This window comes from Budorcas taxicolor, chromosome 23 (assembly GCF_023091745.1).
Source record: "Budorcas taxicolor isolate Tak-1 chromosome 23, Takin1.1, whole genome shotgun sequence".
NCBI classification, from domain to species: Eukaryota; Metazoa; Chordata; class Mammalia; order Artiodactyla; family Bovidae; genus Budorcas; species Budorcas taxicolor.
The window spans coordinates 13,898,007-13,920,112 of NC_068932.1; the positions used below are offsets into that span (position 1 = coordinate 13,898,007).

The 22,106-nt window shown below is 40.9% G+C and overlaps 1 protein-coding gene across 1 annotated transcript in view; it reads right to left on the minus strand.

The window, feature by feature from the left end:
• Positions 1-4,622: 4,622 nt before the first annotated feature.
• Positions 4,623-22,106, minus strand: part of IDE (insulin degrading enzyme) — a 94,851-nt gene continuing 77,367 nt past the window's right edge. Inside the window, exons 15-25 of the mRNA XM_052660662.1 lie at positions 21,920-22,064; positions 19,342-19,452; positions 18,297-18,417; positions 16,015-16,106; positions 14,940-15,051; positions 13,158-13,325; positions 11,590-11,862; positions 10,571-10,632; positions 6,334-6,406; positions 5,581-5,648; positions 4,623-4,929 (exon numbers count right to left, since the gene is read on the minus strand). Coding sequence (XP_052516622.1) covers positions 4,834-4,929; positions 5,581-5,648; positions 6,334-6,406; positions 10,571-10,632; positions 11,590-11,862; positions 13,158-13,325; positions 14,940-15,051; positions 16,015-16,106; positions 18,297-18,417; positions 19,342-19,452; positions 21,920-22,064 — 1,321 coding nt within the window. The 3' untranslated portion in view covers positions 4,623-4,833. The remainder of the gene's footprint in view (positions 4,930-5,580; positions 5,649-6,333; positions 6,407-10,570; positions 10,633-11,589; positions 11,863-13,157; positions 13,326-14,939; positions 15,052-16,014; positions 16,107-18,296; positions 18,418-19,341; positions 19,453-21,919; positions 22,065-22,106) is intronic.

The following is a 22,106-nucleotide window of genomic DNA, read 5'->3' on the forward strand; positions in this document are numbered from 1 at the left end:
CTAACATTTTGTTTCAGCCTTTCAGGACTCTTAAAAGGGTAATTGGTTTGGAGCTTTCTATACTTGAAATATCTTTTTTTGATTTTTTCTTTTTTTGAGGTTGGTAGAAGGGCAATGCTGACCTCATAAAAGTGTTCCCTCTTGTTTTCTAAAATGTAAGACTGCTAAAATTTCACCATTAAATGTCTGATAGAATTTACCACTGAAGCCATCTGGGTTTGGAATTTTGTGGAAAAGGGATTAATTCATTTTAAGACAGATTAAGGGAATATTCACATTTTCTATTTCTTTTCATGTCTGTTTTGGTCCTTCGTCTCTCTCAAGATATGTGCTTCTTTCATCTAAGCTGTCATATTTGCTTGCATGTAACATCTAAACAAAGAGGACACAACCCAGACCTCCCTCTGGGTGAGGCCCAGTTCCTGACTACACAATGACTGTGTTACTAGGAGAAACTTGACCAGGTATTTAGGGGTGAGGAGGCATGACATCTGCAACCTGATGAAAGAGAGGGAGGGGAGGAGGGAGCAATGTGTGCAGAAACTGTGATTAAACTGGTGAATACAGTGGGGAGGGCACTGCACTATTTTCCAACTTTTCTCTAGATTTAAAAATTTTTCCAAAAAGAAGTTAAACGATATATTCATATTCTACAACCCAGTGATTTAAAGAAATAACCAGAAAACCACACACAAACTCTGCACAAGGAGTTTTATCATGGATCAAAGTTTGAAAACACCCTAAACATCCCACAAAGAGGATCAGATAAACAAACTACAGTATAAGACATGAAAACTCAACAACAACAACAAATATCACAATTTTCCCAAGATTACCCAATATAGATAGACAACGGAAGGAAAAAGTCATAACACGGAATATATGACCCCAGTCTACATGGACGAGGAAAAGGCTGCAAAGTAACAATGCAAAAAAAAAAAAACAAACCCCAAAACCCATGGCTGTCTTGGACTGGTGGGGTTACAGGTGAACTTGACTCTTCTTCATAATCCTCGTTCAGAACTTCCTGAAGGATTCCAGGTCTTCTCATCACTCCAGGGGCGAAAGGAAGGAGAACTTAAATTAAGGGCAGGTCAGGAGGTGTGGGTCTGGATTAACTCCGAGAGGGATGGAGATCCTGCATGCTGCGGAGGTTAACTGGCCACAGGGGAGCCCAGGAGAGGGGAAATGACACAGGCCGGACCGGAGGACAGCCACACAGACTCTGAGACCTGGTTTTACTCCCTTCAAAACAGGCAAAGGACGGGAGACTAAGGAGGTTATCTGTGAAAAAAATAAAGCTTCATACAAGTGTAAAGGTAACCACTTTTCTACTTTGTTCCACAGGTACCTTAATAGACTTGGTACCTATTATTACAGGAAATCTCCATAGAACAGTGAGAACTAGTGATTAAAAATCTGAGCTTTAACAAACGCTGGGAGAGAGTGGAGGACAGGGAAGCCTGGCGTGCTGCAGTTCGTGGGGTTTGAGTCAGAAGTGACTCAGCAACTGAACCTGTTATTACAAGAAATCCACACGGAACAATGAGAACTAGCATTTAAAGATCTGAGTGGAGGTTTCAATCTGCGCTTCCCACACGGTCCTGGGCAAACTGTTCAAACCTTCTGAGCCTATTTTCACCTCTGAAAACCTGGGATGAGGATGATGATGGTGTCTGTAGTCTACAAAGTGCTTTACAATGTCAGTTAATGTTAATTTAGGGTTTGAACTATTCAAAATGCTGTTATTATCTCTGAAAAGAGAAAAGCAGCAATTCATACTACCAATAAGCTTTGCCACAAGACACCATGGACTGTCCCATGTTCAGGCTGACAAGGTCAATGAACGAACATCAGATGGGCAGCACAGAATACTAGGGATCCAGGAGCCTATGGGGTTAAGAGGGCAAGATATCTTACAAGGGAAGATGAGTCTGTGAGAATCCCTGGTTTCTGCTATAAACACCCTGCAAACATGGGAAGCAGACCAGGCGATTCCCCACACACACTGCATCGTGAGAGGGGAAACTGCACCAACTCACAAAGCCTGGGGTGGCTCGTGGCCCTCAGAGAGTGCAGCCATGTCTTCCGGGCACAAAGCTGACTGTGTGCCGTTTTCTACTGTCCTAGGTTGGAAACTGACTAACGAGCAGAGTTCCTCTTGAAAAGCCCTGTTGAGCCAGCTGGTAACCACCTGAGTAGAAAGATTATTTTGCCCAGGGAGTAAGAAGCCAGGGATCGGACAAGGCATTTGCTAGAGATGTGGCAGGAAGATGCAGAAACCTAGCTGTAGAGGAGAGAAGTATTTTTTCTACCTTTAAAATTTTCCTCCCTGTAATGCCCAGGACAAATCTTTCTGGATCTGGGGTCAATGACAATACTCACAGCAACGAGTTCAGCCTCTAACATCAATATTTCTATTTTACCAGAGTGATCTGCTCTTAAGATTGTGAAATTGACTCAAGAGGTATCAGTAAATCACTGTTACCTAGATTCACTTAAAAACAAACAACCAACCAACCAACCCACTGCTTTTTGCATTAGGAACAACGAAAAAACAAGAAACATTGTCAAATCGGGATGTTGAGAGGCAGGCTGAGGATCGGTCACCGAAAACTGTAAAAATAATACAAATGCGAACTCCAGAGGTGAAAACCAGGCAATTTATTGTAAACAGGGTCACCCTAGCCCTCCGCCCCTACTGGCTGCGTCACATGCTCTCCCTGCACATCAACTCGTGAAAAAGACGTTTTAAAAAGTCACGGGTAATGACACCTGAATGTGTTTCACAAACCTCCTTTACACTGAGGAAAGAGCAGTGTCCAGGCAGTCTGTTATTGCTCATGGACTACAATTTGGACCTATTTAGCTGAAGGTGTAAGTCAGCCTGAGTGAGCCAACAGTGGCTGGAGGTCCTACGTGGACAGCAGACAAGACTGGAGCGCACTCACCAGCAGCCACACTTTCCTGGAGACTACCTGGGATGCCTTCCAGAGCTCTTCACGTGACTTTCCCATAAAAATGACACTCAAATTTCACCCCCCACTTTTGTAAAGAGCCAAGTTACCCAATAGCACATAATTTTCCACAGAAAAGGTTTAGGTGGGTCATTTACTCTTCCAGTGGTAGATTTATACACTCAGGACTCATTTTTGATCCCTCATATATATTTGCAGTTTGATGAAAAGCTGCATAGTCTACAAATGCATAAAACCAGAAGGGAGTGACGGTGACTCACACACCTTCTGATGGACAAAGACAAGCTTCGTACAAGGAAGCTCTTGAAGGTAGGGATAAAAAGACAGTTACAGCACCACATTTATCTGACAGTAGAAATGGAGCCCCGCTTTCAAAAGCAGCCTCCACGGTTGTGATTATCATTCTTGCCCCAAATTCAGATTATTAGGAAAAATGGCAAATGTGAAACTTAAGATGTGAAAGAGACGTGACTCCACAGAAAGAAGTCCTGGCAAATCGACTCACATGGAGGTAAAATGTCCCTGGAAAATACTATTCTTTACTTCGCCTGAGTTAGTCAACAGGACCACTTACTGTTACTAGTGCCTATGTGTTTGCAATTTCTCTTTAAGTTTTAATAACAGTAAATATTTCAAAATGGCTGTTAAATATACAGTAACAATTTCATCTATAACTGTATCTCATGAAGCAAAAATATTTTTTAAAAGCTCACGCCAGTCATCATCTGTGTGTTTGTATTTATATATTCAAAAAACAACTTAACACTTAAGGCAATATTAGACTGGGAGCCAAACGGGGATTAGTGTCTCTATGGAGATCACACTATTTAAGAATCCAAAGCTTTCCTTTTTGTACCCCCCAAAAGGTGTCTTTGTACATGTTGCCTTTTATATTCACAATGGGACAAATATTTTGGTTGGAATACTGACTGTGATTTTGCCATAGTAAAAAGTTACAGACATTTAGAATAGCTGATGTTGGAAAAGCATGTCACACACTCAGTGGGATCTGAAGTTGACCCTATCTGTCTTTGTTAAATAAATACAGCAACGTGTTGATGGGAAAAAAGTGACACTGATGGAACACTGCAAACCAACTATGAATAAGAATGTCAATATAATTCAATCAGAAAGAAACAAATCACAGTAATCCTGAGAAATTCAGTTTGGGACAAAATTGATGTCAGGTAAGTCTGTATTTCTAGCACTCTAAATAAGTAGGGTGTTCTAGAGTTTTCCAGCATTTTACTAGTTTGAATAAAAAACATGTTCAAATTTTATAAAAAGATTAAAACCATGCCTTAATCAGCAATTTCACTAATAAAAGAAAATTACATTGCTTTGTTCATTATCTGCCAAATGTAATGTTCTCCATTATTTACATGAAACTATTAAGTAGAAAGCAAATTGAGAAACAATTTTTAAAAATGTATTATCTTTCTATATGTTTTGAAGTCTTTTCTGTCAACCTAGGAGGCTTTTAGAAAAAAGCTAACATATTTTTCTCTGACAAGTGACTATTTTACAGAATAAGGAAGGAAGATTCTATAGGAATATCATTCATCATTTTAAGTATTGTTATATAAGGGACATTTCTCTTAGTAATGAAAACTTTTAAAATATTTAAGAGGCATGTATTTTAAAAATATTCTACATCTGTAAGATTTTGTAATTTAATTACTCTGGATTTTTAATATTTCTACATAATGACATTTGACAAGTTTTTTTTTTCTTTTTTTCCTCTGTGTCTCTCTAATAGTGAACAAGAAACTATTAAAGTGGCCAAGATGGTTTTCCTAGCCCTTGGAAGACTCAGGAATGCATCCACTTGCACTTTCCCGCCCATGGGGAATCTTCAGAGTTTTGCAGCCATGAAGTTAATATGCGGTTTCACAAGGGGGAACAGTGGCAAACCACGCTTGAACTCAGTCATGTTCTGAATCACTTCAGGCTGCAAAAAAAAACACAACAGTTTTCTCTTAGTGTATTTAAGCAGACTGAACAGGATATAAACTTTATTGTTGCATATACACACTAGTTTCTGCACCATGTATTACACATTATACCTGCTGACTCTTCCTGGATCAGTAGGGTCAGAGGGCCTATACAGACCTATGGTGAGAGTTCCCAGTGAGTCTCTGGGTCAGAGGGAAGACTTCTGGCTTCCCCTAGGTGCTCAAGGTCGGGCACATCAAGGGCTCAGGACTGTGGCCTGGGTGGAGTGGCAGAGGCCAGTGTGCCCACCTGGCGAGGGCCTGCTTATACTACCAGCTTCCTCCTCCTCCAAGTAAATGCCAACTGGTCAAAATGATTAAAATGCGCAAGCACCAAGGAAAATGCGGGGACAAATGTGGCTGGAGACAACTCACTGCAGAGTAACACAACTGTTCAAGCTAGCAGAGGAGGCCGACAAGGGCAAAGCCACCGGTCCTCCCCGATGGAGAGTGAAGGAACGGCAGCCTGGACTTTGAGGGGGCCTGAAGCACGTGCCCCGATACCTGGTGCCCCGAAACCTCTGGTCTTATGTGTCCTGGCGAACAAGCTCCTCTTAGGTAGGAAGTCCTCTAACAGTGCAAGCTAACACGACACTTATGTTTCTTACTTGTGGCAAAGCTGGTGCTTGTGACAAATTTATGTCATTTTGACATGGGAACTCTCCAACCACAGGACCTGTATAAAAAAAAAAAAGAAAGGTTTAATGCTTTGCACTCACTGCTATTTGTACACAAGAGCAAACAAACAAAACCAAACCCCTAAAAAAATGCCTCAGGCCCAGTTTATGTGCCTCTCAGATCCTTTCAGGCTGTGTGCTCCCAAGGCCTGACAGCTTGTCCTGCCTCTTGTCCAGAAGGTCCCCAGTGATGGTTCAGGACCGCACTGTGCTTGAACAGCCTTGGCTGGAGCTGCTTTACTGCCCGGCTCTGACCTCACTGGTCCCTGAGGCTCTGGCCACCCAGAAGGACCCAGTAAAACCACAAAGAAAGTCAGGGGAGTCATCAGCCAAGCCAGTCAGAGACAGGAGATGGGAAGAACTGAGCAGACAGACTGCTCACCTCCCTCCCCACGTGCCGTGGCCCCATATCGCCCCCTCGGAGACGTCCTGCCAGCGCTGGCGTGCTCTCTGACAGAGCTGCGGCCAGCTCGGCACTGTGCCATCTGGTGCCGGCTCGTCCCTGCATGGCTTCGTTTCCCTTTTCCCCTAATTCTTGCCTTGACAGAGCAGACCCTGTCTCCAGGTAGCTCCCCTTCTGCACCCCTTTACTTCCTGGTGCTCTCTAAGGGATGTGGCTACGGCATGGGATAGCTATCATGTGCCTAAAGACACCCTTTTAAAAAGTCAATTCTCAGTACTTACAAGAATCCATTTCTCTGGCAAGAACATGAACGGATACCTTATGTCTCCTCGGGGCATCCACCGCCAACATTTCCTGGGTGGAAAGAAGAGCAAGGTCACCCTTTAGCCCCACCAGGGAACGTAAAATGAGGTGCTGTCTTACAACCATAAAGAGTCATCTTGCACACAGTCAGAAACAGAAAAGCTGCGTCCCTTTCTTTCCCCTCCCTTACGGCATTTCCTGTAAACTCTACAAACATCAGGAGGGCAGGCAGGAATTATTCTTAACCCCATCGTACATTGAGAAAACTGGACTGCTCCTGCTCCTATGGCCAATAAGCACCTGGACTGGGATTAAAAACCCAGCCTAGTACTCATCAGGGTGTGGCCAGGGCTGCACCCAGTGATCTGAGGTGGGTGCAGAGACAATGGCCTGAGCTCAGTTAAGGGACGACCACAATGCCCGCTCCGCAGGAACCTCCCCAGGTTCTGCACCAGGGCACTGCTGCGGCTCCTCCCCTACCAGAAGAGAAGAGAACTCACATCTCTTGACTGTCGCCTTGTATCAGCCTCTTCCCTGTGTTAGACCACTTGGTTTTCTTAAGCTAAGCACCACCATGATTCCAGTTCTGGAGACTCAGACTCTAAGACACAGAGACACGTAACAACTTGCTGAGCCACACAACTCCTAAGGGGACGGGGCCAGAAGTGAGGCATGTATGCTTGTTCTCTCAATTCCACCACATGGCCTGGAGGGACTCCCCTTAGTCATTACCAAAAATGCCAGGAGCGGTACACTGGCAGAAGGATCCTGTGGGGAAGTGTCTCCTCACTCTTCCCTTAATGATAGGGCCATATTTATGTCTTTTCCAAAAGGAAGACTTCAGTTGTGATGAAGCTTCCCCTGATGCCTCAGCCCGAAGTAATGTTTTGTATCGTTAGAGGAAGAGACTAGCAGCAAAGTCAGACTGACTCACAGTTATTTACGGAACAGTTACTGTAAGCCTGGTCCTGTGCAGCTGAAATGGAAGCCTTGCTGAAGCTGCATAGCAAAGCTGGCAGAACAGCCTCTTTTAGGAGCTCAGCCCAGGTTTGTCTCATCTGAGAGCATCTTGGAGTCAAGTTTGCTTCCAAAGATGTATTCTTTCTTTGTTTTAATTTAAATTTATTTAATTGGAGGACAATTGCTTTAAAATACCATGTTGGTTTCTGCCAAACATCAACATGAATCAGCCACAGGTATATACATATGTCCCCTCCCTCCCAAGCCTCCCCCCAACTCCTACCCCACCCCACCCCAAAGATGTGGTCTTGATCTCTTTTCACCCAAACCCTCATTGCCCTCTTAACCTATGTAGGTTATAGAACATCCTCCTCAGTTTCAGACTGTTCAATTTCCTGACCAACTTTGGACAATCCGCATTTTTCTAAAAACCAACCAATTGCATTTTCTTGCAAACTCTATTCTAAGGAACACTAGAGCCCCAAGAGATATTTACAGGTATTCTGAACAACAAAAAGTGTCCATAGTGAAATCAGTTAAGGAAATATTTTGTTAATCAAAACTAAACAAATATTGGGCTAAATAAATCTTTACTATGGGGTTCCTAGAACTTTTTTTTTTTTTTTCTGCATTGCACGGTATGCAGGATCTTAAGTTCCCCAACTAGGGACTGAACCCATGCCCCTGCAGTGGAAGTGCAGAATCTTAGCCACTGGACCACCAGGGAAGTCCCTCTTGGAATTTTTTAAAACCTAACATGCTCTGTGATTCCCCAAGAATGAGAATAAAGAAGAGTCATTCTCAAGCTTCCATGGTCACAAAACTCCTTTTTCTAGGTACCCCATTAGTATCTTACAGAACACAAGTGTGTTAGGGAAACCTTGTTCGGGACTTAGTGTAAGCTTGGTAATAAATACTCTCACTTTTTAAGACAAGAAAGTCATCTTATAACCGTTATTTTCACGAATTCAACAATCAGGTACCACTTGTAATTTCAAATAATAGAATTTGTGGAAGCAAAGACAAATCTTCATTTCTTCTGGAAACATCACCGTATATTAGCTTATCATGCTTTTTGAACACACGTAACTAATAAACATCTTAAAATAAAAGTCTTAGAAACCAAAAAGTGCTGAACATGAGCACCCTCTTTTACAGGCAAAATGAGAACAAGTAACCAACCTCACAAAGTGTAACTGTCTTAAATAGTAAATCAATCACAATAGCTACTTTATAACATCAAGGAGGAAAATATACTCTTATTTGAAGCATTTTGATTAAACTATTTAAAAACCCTAAAGTTGAGTATTACTAATAAAGTGATAACAACAATAGAGACTATTTAATAAATGCTGCTAAGTGCCAATCGCTTTACATACCTCATTTCAATGAATACTCCAATTAATCTCTATTTCATAAATAAGGAAGCTTATAGAATTTGGCCAGGGTCACAAAACTAGCTAGCTGGTGATGGAGCTAAGCCCCGAGTCTGTGCTCACGGGCCATATGCTTCCATTCCTGCCCCACTCCGACCATGGAGTGAGGCCGGCCGTTCTGAGCAGGGCTCGGGATGGCTTTCTGCCTGGCAGCCGACACGTGTCCCGGAGCCCTGCTCCCACACCCAACTCTGTCCCTCACAGTCCTACCGCACTTCTCTCTTCACAGACACAAAGACTACTTGCGGTTATACTGAGTTGGATGAAAAGCACAAGATATTATGGGAAAAGCCATACAAATTTTTTGGCCAACCCAATATATCAGAACAGAATCTTATTTTATATAGTTTTTATTTTTAAAATATGTGTGTTTTTACTACATACATACACATATACAGATATTTTAATGGATTTTATTTTTCAAAGCAGTTTGGGTTCACAGCAAAACCGAGTGGAAGGTACACAGGTTTTCCAGATATGCAATATTCGTTCATAGGCCTAGCCTCCCTCTTGTCAAAATACATGTTTTTTAAAAGACTATCACTGCAAAAGAGCAACAGTTGTTTAGATGAGAGTCGTTTTGCTCTACACAATGCAAGGGAGCTAAAGATGATGGTAACTTGATCAGTCAGCCATCTCCACAGTCAAAAATGGCTCAGATCCCATTGATGAGAAAGGTACATTCAAAATACTGTTAGGAAAACAGTAAACAGTCATTTACTGTCAAATTTTGAACCTAAAATTGCAACTTTCTTTCTTCTTGCTAAGGTGTTACTAGCTGTATCAATATCTGTTTGCACATACAGAGACCAGGAGCCTTGCCTTCTGCACAGGCTCTGGCGGGGGAAGAATAGGTATAATAACTGGTAGATGGTGCAGTCACCCTTTCCTCTATGGAACTATCAGCACTTCCAACTCAGGAGTCGTTTGCTTTTCCTCACTCTCCCACACAGCACCAACAGCAGGGGATTAGAAATGATTAGCCTTCACTGCACAATTAATTTCAAAGTCACTCTAATAAGAACTACAAATACGACTCCTGTATTGACAGCTAAGAGATACCCCTGAAAAATGACCTTGAAAAGCAGATACTATCCCTTCCAGAGATGACAGCACAAGGCAGGACTGAACTCCTGATGAAAACCGTGGTGTCTAACAAATCAGGTATGAACCAGGAGATGTGGCTCAGGACACCAGCTAAGGTATAATTCTAAGGCACTATGGTAATTACAGAGTAGAATTTTGTTCCTTGCCCTAAAAAATAGACATAAAAGTATTTTACACAAATTAGATGCCTCAGTATATTACAAACAATATATGCAACCCTTTAGGTACAGCTCAATTGCTACAAAAATTTTTAATCTCTGCACTTAGCATGGTTATTACACACATTCTATGCCCATTTAAAATTTATGCTACTCTTCTATAAATTCTGTATTTATAGTTGGCAGAGACTGGAAAAGACTCTGATTCTCAAGTTCTATTTGCTTTCCTTGTTCTTTCTGCCCGTGATAAGCTCCTCAATGCTCTCTGTGGGTTGGCGTGGGGAACAGAGAGAAAAAACAAGAGAGTAACCTAAGTAGGTGGGTCTGGAAGCTGGGAAGGGCCACCACAGTCCTCGGTTCAGATGGAGAGGACAACAGTACTGAGTTCAATAGGACTGTCTCTTTTTCCTAACAGTAGTAAGTCTCGAAAATACTTAAATCCATAAAAATGCCTTCATAAGTCCTGCCTGAATGGGTTCAAAGTGGCAACACGCAACACAAAGCATGTAACATTTTCTTACTGGTCAAAGTCTAAATATGTAAAGTGAATTTACCTTATAGAATTTGATAATATCTTCCTTGGTAAGTGTCTTCAAATAGGCAACTTCTATATTATCTGAAAAAGAAATCAAACAAGAATTTATTAATATTTCCATTTTAAGCAGCCCAGAATACTACACTAAATGACAATATTCTTCACTCCAACACTCTTAAATATCCATCTTTTTGAGTGATCAATTGCTCCTGCAAGTAGTAAGGGAAAAAATTTCAAGTAAAAAGTAAGAGGATACACTGGCTGTCTACGGGTGAGCTGTTGGTTCCTGGTCTAGCCACTTCAGGTTTTCTGAGCCTCAGTTTCTTCATCTGGAAACTGGGTATAAAAACCACCTAATTGACAATCACATAATACCAGGGTACAGGGCAAATGCTCAGTAATTGGTAGTTACTATTATCATTAACAATGAATCCAACTGCTAGAAAAATTACAGGTAAGGAAACGGAGGCCCCAAAAAGGCAACCTGGCCGAACTTTGGCTTGTCTCTGTCAGAATGAGAACACGACCCAACCCTTCTGACTTCGAGTGTAGCTGAAGTTAATCTCTGCTCTAAGGTAAAGGACCCTGAGAAGCAGGAGACTTTGGGGAGTACAGCTCTGACAAATCTGGGGAGATCCTTAAAGGCAGATGTTTGAACCCTGGTGCCTCTAGGACAGCACTTGTCTCAAGAGAGTTCAACCTGCACATTTTCTGTTTAGAGCTATGAGAAATAGATGCCTACATATCTGCTCAGTCTCAGAGGCATACTGAGTAAAGTGAAATCAGATTTACTATTAGTGCACTGTGATGAGATATAGATAGATTCAGCTCTAGTTTTGGAAAGAGAGAGAGAAAAAAAATTTCCTAATAGGAAATTGTTGTTACATTAAATATAAGTCCTTTAGAAGTACTACCACCTCGTCCCAAACTGTCCTGAAACATCACCTATGAAATGAACACCATTTTGCAGAATGGCATCAACGCCCTCAAATGTTTCACTTCCATGGCATGAATGTGGGGGCCCTGATCATGCCTTACCTCTGTCAAAATTGTACTGCTGGGAGATGATCTCCCCCCAGTATTTAGCACACTCTGCAGATAGCTTCTTTGGTTTGTCTAGTCGACGGATTGCTAATGCTTGGATGTGTTTTTGGAAGGCCTCTTCTGTCATGTCCTCTATGGACTTTTCCATGGTAATTAAGAAAGCTTCCACTCTGCTTTCTAGGTAGTGAGGTGGCTTTTCTGACTGGATGATAAACCGCAAGCCCTGTATGCCGTTGGCTCTGCGTGGCCCGCTGAAGACGATGTAGCCTGAAACACAAACACCAGCCAGTCGGGACCACGGCATCTCAGACATCGGTCACTTTTAATCTTTCAAAAATTATCCCGTCAGAGCAAATACAATCTACTTTAGGGCTTTATATCAATCACCTCTGAAGAAATCAGCAATGAAAATATCTTCAGTGCCTAAGGACAGGGCAGACAAGCTCTCTGAAGAACAGTTGGAGAGCTGGAGGTCACAAACCCCTATTCATTATTCACTATTCCCAAGTGCCTCACTGTCTGTCAGTTAATCCCCTTCAATCCATGATAAAGTTATTCTCATCCCTATGAAATGCTGGACTCATTTCATCCCCTAACCATTGACCTAGCTTGGTGTCCTTTCACATCCAAGTTCCTTATGTGAACTTGCCTTCACTATTGCATTTCTTGTTAGATAACCTACCCCTGGATTGACTTCACTCAGGCTGCAAATCTTTAGAGACCAAGTAACTGAAGGTCATTTCCCATTGTGAGCTCCTCTGCTACCTCCCATCTGTATCTTTCCTAAACGCACCTGGGGCTTGCCTCCTCCGCTCTGCCCTGAACCACACCTCACTACCTTCAGCATCGCCTTTAGAGTGTGAACACTCTTAGTAGCGTTTGCCACACTGTACTACGATTATTCCTTACAGGTCTGCCTTCCTGATGAGACTGAGTTTCATGAAGGGAAAGACCATCTAAAATTTACCCATTTTTGCAGTCCAGCATATATCATGGTGGTAGTTTAAAAAAAGATTGTTACTTTAAGAGACTCATCCAAATCCTTTTTCATTGGTTATTCAAAGCACATTACTGGGGCTTGCTCTTTTTGATCAAATTGATCAAATTTTCCAGGATCTCCAAGGCTTTTAACAGTGCCTAAAACTGCCCGAAACATGTCCTCAAAAGACACTTACTGTGACTTCTATGTGTACCTTCTATGTGCCCCAGGCTTGGGATACAAAGATGAATAAAAAATACCTGACCTCGTAAGGAACCCAAAATTCAGTAAATCTAAGCTTCTCTGGATGGCTTGCTTCCCACCTTGTCACCCGCAACAGCCTGCCCTTAGCATCCTTTTCCCCCACCCAAAATGATCTTTATACAGACACGTATGTGAGGTAAACACATGTCATCTCCTTAAGAACTGCTCTACTGTCCAGGAGATAGTAACTGCTTATCTTCTAGAAGTGGAGTCCCCACAGGCATCATGACGGGGAGCTGTACATGTGGCGGATGTTCTTGAGCATAACAGCTGTTCCTCAAGGAGTGAGGTGTCCTGCTGTGCCCCGCTGCCCACTCACCCAGTTGCTCCTTGGTGCGCAGGGTGTTGAAGCAAGGCTCGGAGATGATCTGACAGAAGAGCTCCAGAAACATGTTCTCTGAGGTGCTCTGCATGTCGGTTTGGTAGTATATCTCAATGCCACAGTTATTGTGGACTTCATTCCTCTGCTGATACACAAACCATCCTCCTAGGAAGTTTCAATAAGAGAGTGACATGTTCAAAAACTTCTTTAGGGTTTAAACAAACTTACTGTTTTGTTTGTCTGTATGAAATTGTTCAGTTTGGTTGGTGTCTTTTGGCAGTTCCAAACTGCAATTAATTCATTAAGAATGTGAAACTCAACTTACCCAAGGGAATCCTAATACAGTGATCTGTACTTGGGAGGCCCTCATAAACATTCAATGACTTTAAAGGGCAAAACACTTGTAAAAGACCCACTTTATGACTAAGTAAATTTTAATGCTAATTGAGATCATAGTTAATGAAATCTACAATGCAGAGAACACACTAAATTAGAACTAGCTAGTATCTATAAGAAACTCAATAGAAATACAACCTATGGTTTAATAACCATGCAAAACAATTTTTTAAACCACTAGTTGTGCTATTATCTACTTAGCATTCAATATTGTTTACCAACACCCACACTGAAGGTCAACTCACAAATTTATACATATGTGTACAACGTGTAGAGATGCCCCAGTCTGACATCTCACTTTAGGGATAAAGAAACTGAGACCCTGAGAAGTGAGAAACTTATCCAAGGACATACAGTTGGATGATGGAGAGCTGAGATATGCTGATCAAGTCCTTCATCAAAGTTATAAACAGACGGCCATGCTTTATGATCTGATAACTATCTCATGAGCAGTAAATGTGACTAAGCAAATACAGTGTTTAGTAATTGCCTGATTACCACGTTCAATGGTTTCTGAATGGCAGTTCCTGATTCTTCCTCTGTGCCATGCTGTAGTGACTGAGGAAGAAGCTTAAGTTCAAAATGAGCCATAACCTGGTCTGTGAGGACTGGCTATGCAGAATAGTAGCACTGTGCTCAAGGTGTCTTGGAGCATTCAACAAAGAGATCCTGAGGTAATGCTTTAGTAGCTACTCAAGCGCGCCAGACACAGACCCCAGCCCTTAGGAAATGCACAGCCTACCAAGGGAGACGGAGATGCACTTCAGTGCCAGTGTGAGAGAAGTGCTGAGTAGCTTGAAGAAGGGAGGTTCAGAAAACTTGTGCCGGGAGGTCAGAAGAGGAAGCAATTACTTTTAGAAAAAAGTTTAAGGAAAAAAACCAATGCTTCTCATCACTGGTCTAATATACTTTCCACTATACAATTCTGAACAACATTGAAAATAATGCTTAATGAGTTCTATACCAAAAGAAATCACTGTTAATGCAAAAGTAACCCAACACTGAAAACTCCCATATATTATTATCAATTCTTTATGTCAATTCCTATGGGCTCCTAATTCTAATTTCCATTTTTTATAAATAAATTTTATTACATGCTTCCCAGTCAATACTTCTCTAGTTTTGTGATTTTTTTTCACTTCTTCACTCCTCTACGCTCAATTACCAGACACTTCCAGTATCATTCAATTTCACCTCTTTGGCCCTCCGATAGATAATTTTCTTGCAGAATTATCTATCTTTAGTTATAAATTAGTACAGAATCCCAGCAGATCTTTACCATAAAATTATATTTTATCATCCAAGTGACTTCAGTCCACCTGTAATCACACACAAAATTATGTCAAAGCAGTCCATTCCCAAAGACAGAACATTTCCACTTACTGTCCGGAAGCTGAACTTCTCTGTACCGAACAAGCTGACTTGGAAGAAGTGGTTTCGTATGAGCGTGTTCAATAAGGGTGTCTTCAACCATCTGCATGATTCCTAACGCAGCCTAGAAAGGCAGGTCATGGCACATTACAAAACCACAAATGTATCTTGATTAGACAGCAGCCCATGCAATATGAAAACAACATATGTGTGAAATAAACTAACCAGCTTTATCAAAGTGGATTTTTAAAACCTTAAGTACATTTGATCCTGCTCAAATAGATAAAAACTGAACTTGCTGATATGCAATAGAGTCAGTAAGGTGGTAGTTAGGAGAAAGAGAGACCCAGACAATCATCGGCACCAATTTCGATGCTGGAGCCGTATCGCTGATGGGAAGTTGGTGTCAAGGGAATGGCCCTCACCACAAATATTTGGGGCTACAGCAGAGTAAAAAAGAGGTAAGCATGAGGCTTTATTCTGAATAAAACTGACACAGGGAAGAATCCTTTCTCAGCCACATAACAGCACCTGACCTTGGCATATTGTTCTGGAGAGAGTGGGGTGGCAGAGAGTATGGGCTCTTGAGACAGACTACCACGGGAATTCTAAATTCCGTTTAGCTTTCCATGTGCGAAACACCTGGAATGTACTATTTACTTTAATCCTTGTACACAATATACTGATAAAGAAACTGAGCATAGAGAGATTAAGACGCTTTCAGAAGATTACATAACTTGTAACTGGCTGAGTCAGGATTTGAATCCGGGCTGATTCCACACTACGTGCTCTTATCCACTATACAGTCCTGCTGTTCTAGAGAAGGGACCATTATTCCCATTTCCTCCAGGGACCGCACAGGGCAGACAACAACAGAGAAGGCAGCCGTGAAAGTGGTCCAGTCAACCAGGCCCATTCAACTCTTCGTATACCCTCTCCTACCTTCCTGCAGAGGGCAGAGAAGGCCGAGTCAACACTAATGTGTATACAGCCACACTGTGGTGGTTAGTCAGTAGTCTTAAAACAAATAGGGTAAAACTTCTGTTGCAGTGGTCTATAAAAGACTGCTAACACCTCAATCACCCACCTGCTTTGTTATATTTCCATGGAGAAGGGCTTCAATATGCAGCCGTGACAGGAGCTGAGGTATGAAGGCCTTAAGGCGAGGAAGGGTGACATCTGCAAACAGGGGTGAGAAATTGTAAGCTCTATCTACGAGGTCTTTTTTAAAAAAAAACAACAAAACTCTGAGATGACTTGAGACTTACAGAAGAGCTGCAAAAATAGCGTAGGGAGTTCCTACATCCCCTCACCCAGTTTTCTCTAACGTTAACACTTTTCACTACCATAGGATGCTGATCAAATCTAAGAAGTTAGCACTGGGACAATACTATCAACTAAAAAACTACTTTATCTGGATTTCAGTTTTTCCACTAGTAACCCTTTTGAACCAGTGGTGTTGGAGAAGACTCTTGAGAGTCCCTTGGACTGCAAGGAGATCCAACCAGTCCAACCTACAGGAGATCAGTCCTGGGTGTTCATTGGAAGGACTGATGCTGAAGCTGAAACTCCAGTACTCTGGCCACCTGATGCGAAGAGTTGACTCAATGGAAAAGACCCTGATGCTGGGAAAGATTGAGGGCAGGAGGAGAAGGGGACGACAGAGGATGAGATGGTTGGATGGCATCACCGACTCAATGGACATGAGTTTGGGTAAACTCCAGGAGTTGGCGATGGACAGGGAGGCCTGGTGTGCTGCAGTTCATGGGGTCGCAAAGAGTCGGACACGACTGAGCGACTGGACTGGACTGAACTGAACTGAACTTCAGTAAAGAAGAGTTGTCCCTTTTCCGTTAGGACACTATGCTAATTAATGCTTAAATGGATGCTAACGCTAGTGATTAAACTTTAAAGACAGACATAGGAAGGGAATTAACAAGTGTTTACTATGTATGTATGCATTTTATAGACGTTATAAACTGTAAATTATATGCAATTATTCCCATTTTAAAGGTGAGAAAACTGGAATTCCTTGGCAGTTCAGTAGTTAGGATTGCATACTCTCATTGCCAAGGGCCCAGGTTCAATCCCTGGTCAGGCCACAAGCTGCACAGTGGCCAAGTGGGGGAAAAAGGTGAAGATACTAAACTTAAGAGAATTTAAATTTCTTGTCCAAAGTCATTAAGCTAGTAAGCTGCAAAGCTGCATTTGAATCTTGGCCTAATTCCAAAGTCCATACGTGCTCCCCTCCACTGCACTGCCCTAGAAGGCCCTTTCGCTGGACCCCCTCGGCACTCAGTCTCTTTGCCTCTACAAAAATAACATGCTTGCATTTATGCTTTGTCACTAGACTGGAGCGCCTTGATCCAAGAAACCCCACCAAACTGATCATTTTTAAATCTCTAGCACCTGCAGTCTGGTACCTGGTGCCGAGCAGGCAGTCAGTAAATGCTGTTTTAGTTAATGAACTTTATAATCTATATGCCTACCCTGTGCCTGAGGCAACCAATAAAATAATGATCTTCAATACTTTGCTCTTGACCTGTCACTGAAGACATCAAAGGCACAGTGATACATAATAAGTAAGGATTTGTCATAAAAGATTATTAAAAATTCAACAGTATTCTTTTTTCTTACTACTGAGCATGTAGGAAGGAAGATTAATTGGTAGCGCAATGCTGAGAAGTGGAAAAGATAAAACAACAATAAAGGATGAGATCAGTCTACATTCTTTCCAGTAAAACCCTGAAAGTAATTTCATTCCACTGAACAGACATTCATTAGACACACACTGAGGGCATAATATAAATACTAAATAAAAAGAACAAACGGAAGGCATAATTCACTGCCCTTGAGGAATCTAGGACTTTCAGGCAAAACCTCTGAAAATTAGATTTAAGATTTTAGGAAAAAAGCAACAAAAGATGACTCCTCAGGTTAATTTACACAGTTTCCATTTTTTAACCAAACTGAATAGGTCTACAGATGCTGAAGTACTCTTTCTATGGGATAAGGCTTTTAAACTCAGCCCCTTTCTCCTTTTCGGAAAACTTCAATATTAACAAGGTAAATTCTTGGGTCAAAACACTGTCATTTGCAGAAACCTATGAACAGTAGCAGCTAAATGTTGTGGGTCCACGTTGAAAAGAGCAAATGTGGTTAAACTGCCAGAATACAAAAACAACTTCAAAGGCTACCACTGTTTTTGTTAAAAAAAAAGAAAAAGAGAAAGAAAAGAAAGTATACACAGTTGGCTTCTTTAACGGAACTATGTTATTAGAAAGCATAAACAGTAGGTAATAGCATAAACCAAAATGATTTTAGAAAACAATGAAGAAAGCGTCAAGCTATAAGCAGGAAGAGTCTCACCATCCAAGGCTTCTTTTAATTCATCTTTAGTCCAGGCCACTTCCGTCATCAGCAAGCGGAGGTAGTACATGGCGTGTTGATGAGGCTGTTCAGCTCGGAAATTGTTAAGAGATCGCATATACTAGTGAAGGAAGACAGGGGTCTGTTAATTTTATCCCATCCTTTTAAAATCATTTCCAAAGAGCAGCTATAATCAAACTTCAATTTGCATAAATTGTGTGCTACTGAGATGTGGGATATTGTCTTCTTCCTCCCTTTTGAAGTTACGTGATCAGACAAATTCCCCTCTGATCCTTAAGGAGCATGCTTTTCCTTTGTCTAGCCTGCTCCCTTACCCCTAGCATCTGACATGTACTTCCTTCACATGTACAGCCTTCACTGTGGGACCTCATTCATCCCTCAGAAGCTATCCCCAGTTTTCAGGGCCTCCATCTCTTGGCATCCTTTAATTCTTCCCTACAAGGTCATCCCCAAAGCCTAATCAAGAAACATGGCTATGTGTGTGTCTATACATATACTACTGAATCTTCATTTGAAAACTGATGATAATTTCTCTGGGTGTACAATGAAGGTCACAGTTTGGCTTTTAAAGCAGCTATACATCCCATATATCCACTACTGGGCCAGCCATGAGTTGAATTTAAGTGGAAGATACATCAAGCCTAACTAGTCTGCCCTAATGGGACAAAGCTATCATGTCAGGCTGAAGTCCCAGCCTGTAGAACCAAGTTTCTTCTTCAGTGGAGGCTGAAATCTTAAAATCTTCAAGGAGTCCCTGAAAGCCACCAGATCTACCTCAATTTCCCTTCTGAAAGAAAGCGCTGTCCTAGCTCTTAGGCCCTACAGAGAAGGGGGCCAGGTGTTCCCTAGACTCTCCCAGGCTTGCTTTCTGGGAAAAATATAGGGTCTAGCAAAGACAGGATGAAATGACTGATACAGAGTTATGAACGCTTCTTTTCCTCCTCACCTCTTTCTCAAAAATGTTCATAACATGGCAATATTACTGATGAATTAAAAAAAGTAAAAGTAAGTTCAGAAAACTTACTGCCTCTTTGATAATTTCAAATCTTTTTTCATCAATCTCAAAGGTAGCCATTTTCTCAATGATCTTCTTTAGCAAAATTGGCTGCTTGTCATTGTAACCTTTCACCGAGAGCTACAGAAAGAGTTCAGGATATTAAAAGTCTAAAAATACCATGAAACAACTTAAATTTGACTTTTAAACATTTAGGAAATCCCCAAACCAGGTGTATCAAAATTAAAATAAAACAAATTTAATGAATTTCCTTTCTCATAAATATAGTTTAACATTTAGGAAGATAACATTAACCATCTTTATTTACTAAGACCCAAAAGCATATTTTTGCTTTTCCTAAACAATAACAAGAAAACTTACCTGGTGCCAAACTATGGCAGCACACACTATATCATCAAAATTCAAGTTCTCATTAAATCACATTAATTATAGAAAGTATTTTAAGTTTAATGTTCTAAAAGAATTTCTAAGGAATGGCAGGCTTAAGGTTTTTATAGGTGTGTTAAGAAGGTAAACATCACAGGGGAATGTTATCTGGCAAACTATTGGATATGCCCCCAAAGTGTTTATATTTAAATATTTTTAAAAATCATCTTTTAAGAAATCAGGCAGTCCCAATTTTGTACTATGTGGCATTTGGCCACTTTTCCTGTTCTGAGCTGCCCAATAAGGATCCATATGTCATACCACTTGCTGGTTTAATGAGTTCTGCTGATGTACCAAAAGCCAGTGGCAAAACAGATGTGAAGTAAGGATACTCTGTATGTACCACCTGGATCTTGCCTGAGGACAATTTAATAGTCCCTGAAACCATAACATTTTGAAAAGTAGGGAAAGCCCATTTTCTACTGTTATGTTGCCACATGGTGGCACCCACAGCAGTAGAGAACACGCTGCAACTAGAATACCTCTGGAAGTCTCTACCTGATGAAAACTGATAGGCAAGAACCTCAGCAAGAGTGACGGTCACTGACCATGGAGAGCACATCATGCACTGTGGGCACCAGACTGACAACCAGCAGGAAGCCCGTTTTGTCACAAATTAAAATGATTAACTGAATGGTAATATGCTACTAAAAGTCAACAGTAAAAAATAAGCCATAGATTATTACTTTCCTATTTGAATTTTACTTTGTTCTCTGGGCTCCAAATTTTCCGGGTCTCTGAGAATGGTTAAGTTACATACATTCTTATACATTAAACAGAAACTACCAGAAAAATTACTTGTGTGAAGAAAAAAAAGTCACTTCAAATAAAATTTTAAAAATCTAAGACCTTTTGTATAGAATTAGAGCACACAGCACATGCACTCATTTTAGTTTTTATGGAAACATACATTTTCAAGAAAAGTGAAGATGAATGTGTGCCAGAGGAAGAGTGTTAATTTGGAAATGAGGTGTAAGTTTGGAAACCTAAGAGAAATGATTTCAACAGAAAGGATCTAGTTATTTCTTGTGATGCATTTAATAATCTATATTTTAAAACACATTTAAAAGCAGTTAATGCTACAAAATAAATTAAATAAAAACGTCAGATGTGTTTGAACACAGGAACTTACTACTACTGTCAACAGAAAAAAACCAACAACAAAGAAGCTTATAAGTAAAACTGGGCACCACAATAGCAACTACAGGTATCTTTCACTTACAGAAGCTAATATATTCAAATACATGGGAAGACCAACATGCTTTCAGGATTAACATGTTAAATGTTTCAAGCAGAAGAACATGCAAATACATGTAGCACACATACATGTTCACAAAATGCACTAAACTCGACTAAATCGTTTGTTAGTGGAACTAATACTAACTTGAGTTCTCCAACCATTAAAAAGGTGCAAGGAAAAAAACCATCAATCTTCTTGGTTTAAAACGCAGAAGTTAATAGTTTTCCCAAGCTCAACATAATGCTTAAACGGGGTGACGCCTTTTCTTTGGTTTTCCTTTTACTTACAAGTATAGCATTCATTCCTGATGCAATGCCATAGCTCAAACCTGAGAGGCGTGCTGCATATGTATACTCTTTTAAATCATCCTTCAATAACCTGATAAACAGGTATGTCATGTTGCAATGGAGAGGATCAGCATAAATGTAGCGACTAACGAAAAGAAAAACAAAAGAAATGCTTTGATACCTCAAGCAGTGGCATGGTAATGAAGAAACATGACCGAAGAGTATGAATATGCAGCCTCGTGATCGGAATCTCTAGGGAAATAGCATAAGCCAACCTTCTGTCTTACAATGGCAGGAAGACTTCATTCCCTACCGTCAAAGACCAAGACTTCAGATACAGGATGGGTGAGATCTAAACCTAAGTCAGGGTCCGATTTTGTTTTGAGGAGAAAAATATGATGATCTGATGAAAAGATGTTTAAAAAAAAAAAAATCAAGGAAAATTTGCATAATATGAATGGTATATTGCTGAATACTTAAGAGCTAACTTAAAAATTAAATGATAAGAAAATATGATTAGCCACAAAGATTTTTTTTAAAAGAAATTAAACTCATACCCTCAATCAAAAATGCTTCCATCAAATCAATATAAAAAATGTTGATGAGTGGAAGGCTCTAAGACGTGGGTACTTACATACATCCCATAGATGGTATTTTGGAGGTCATAGCTCAAGCCTGCTAGCTCTGCTGCATATGCATACTCGTTGAGTGAGTCTTTGAGGAGCTCAAGGTACAAATAGGCCATGTTACAGTGCAAGGGGTCCACATAAGCAAATGGGCTGGAAGAAAATGTTGACAGTAAAATAGCTGATTTATTACTT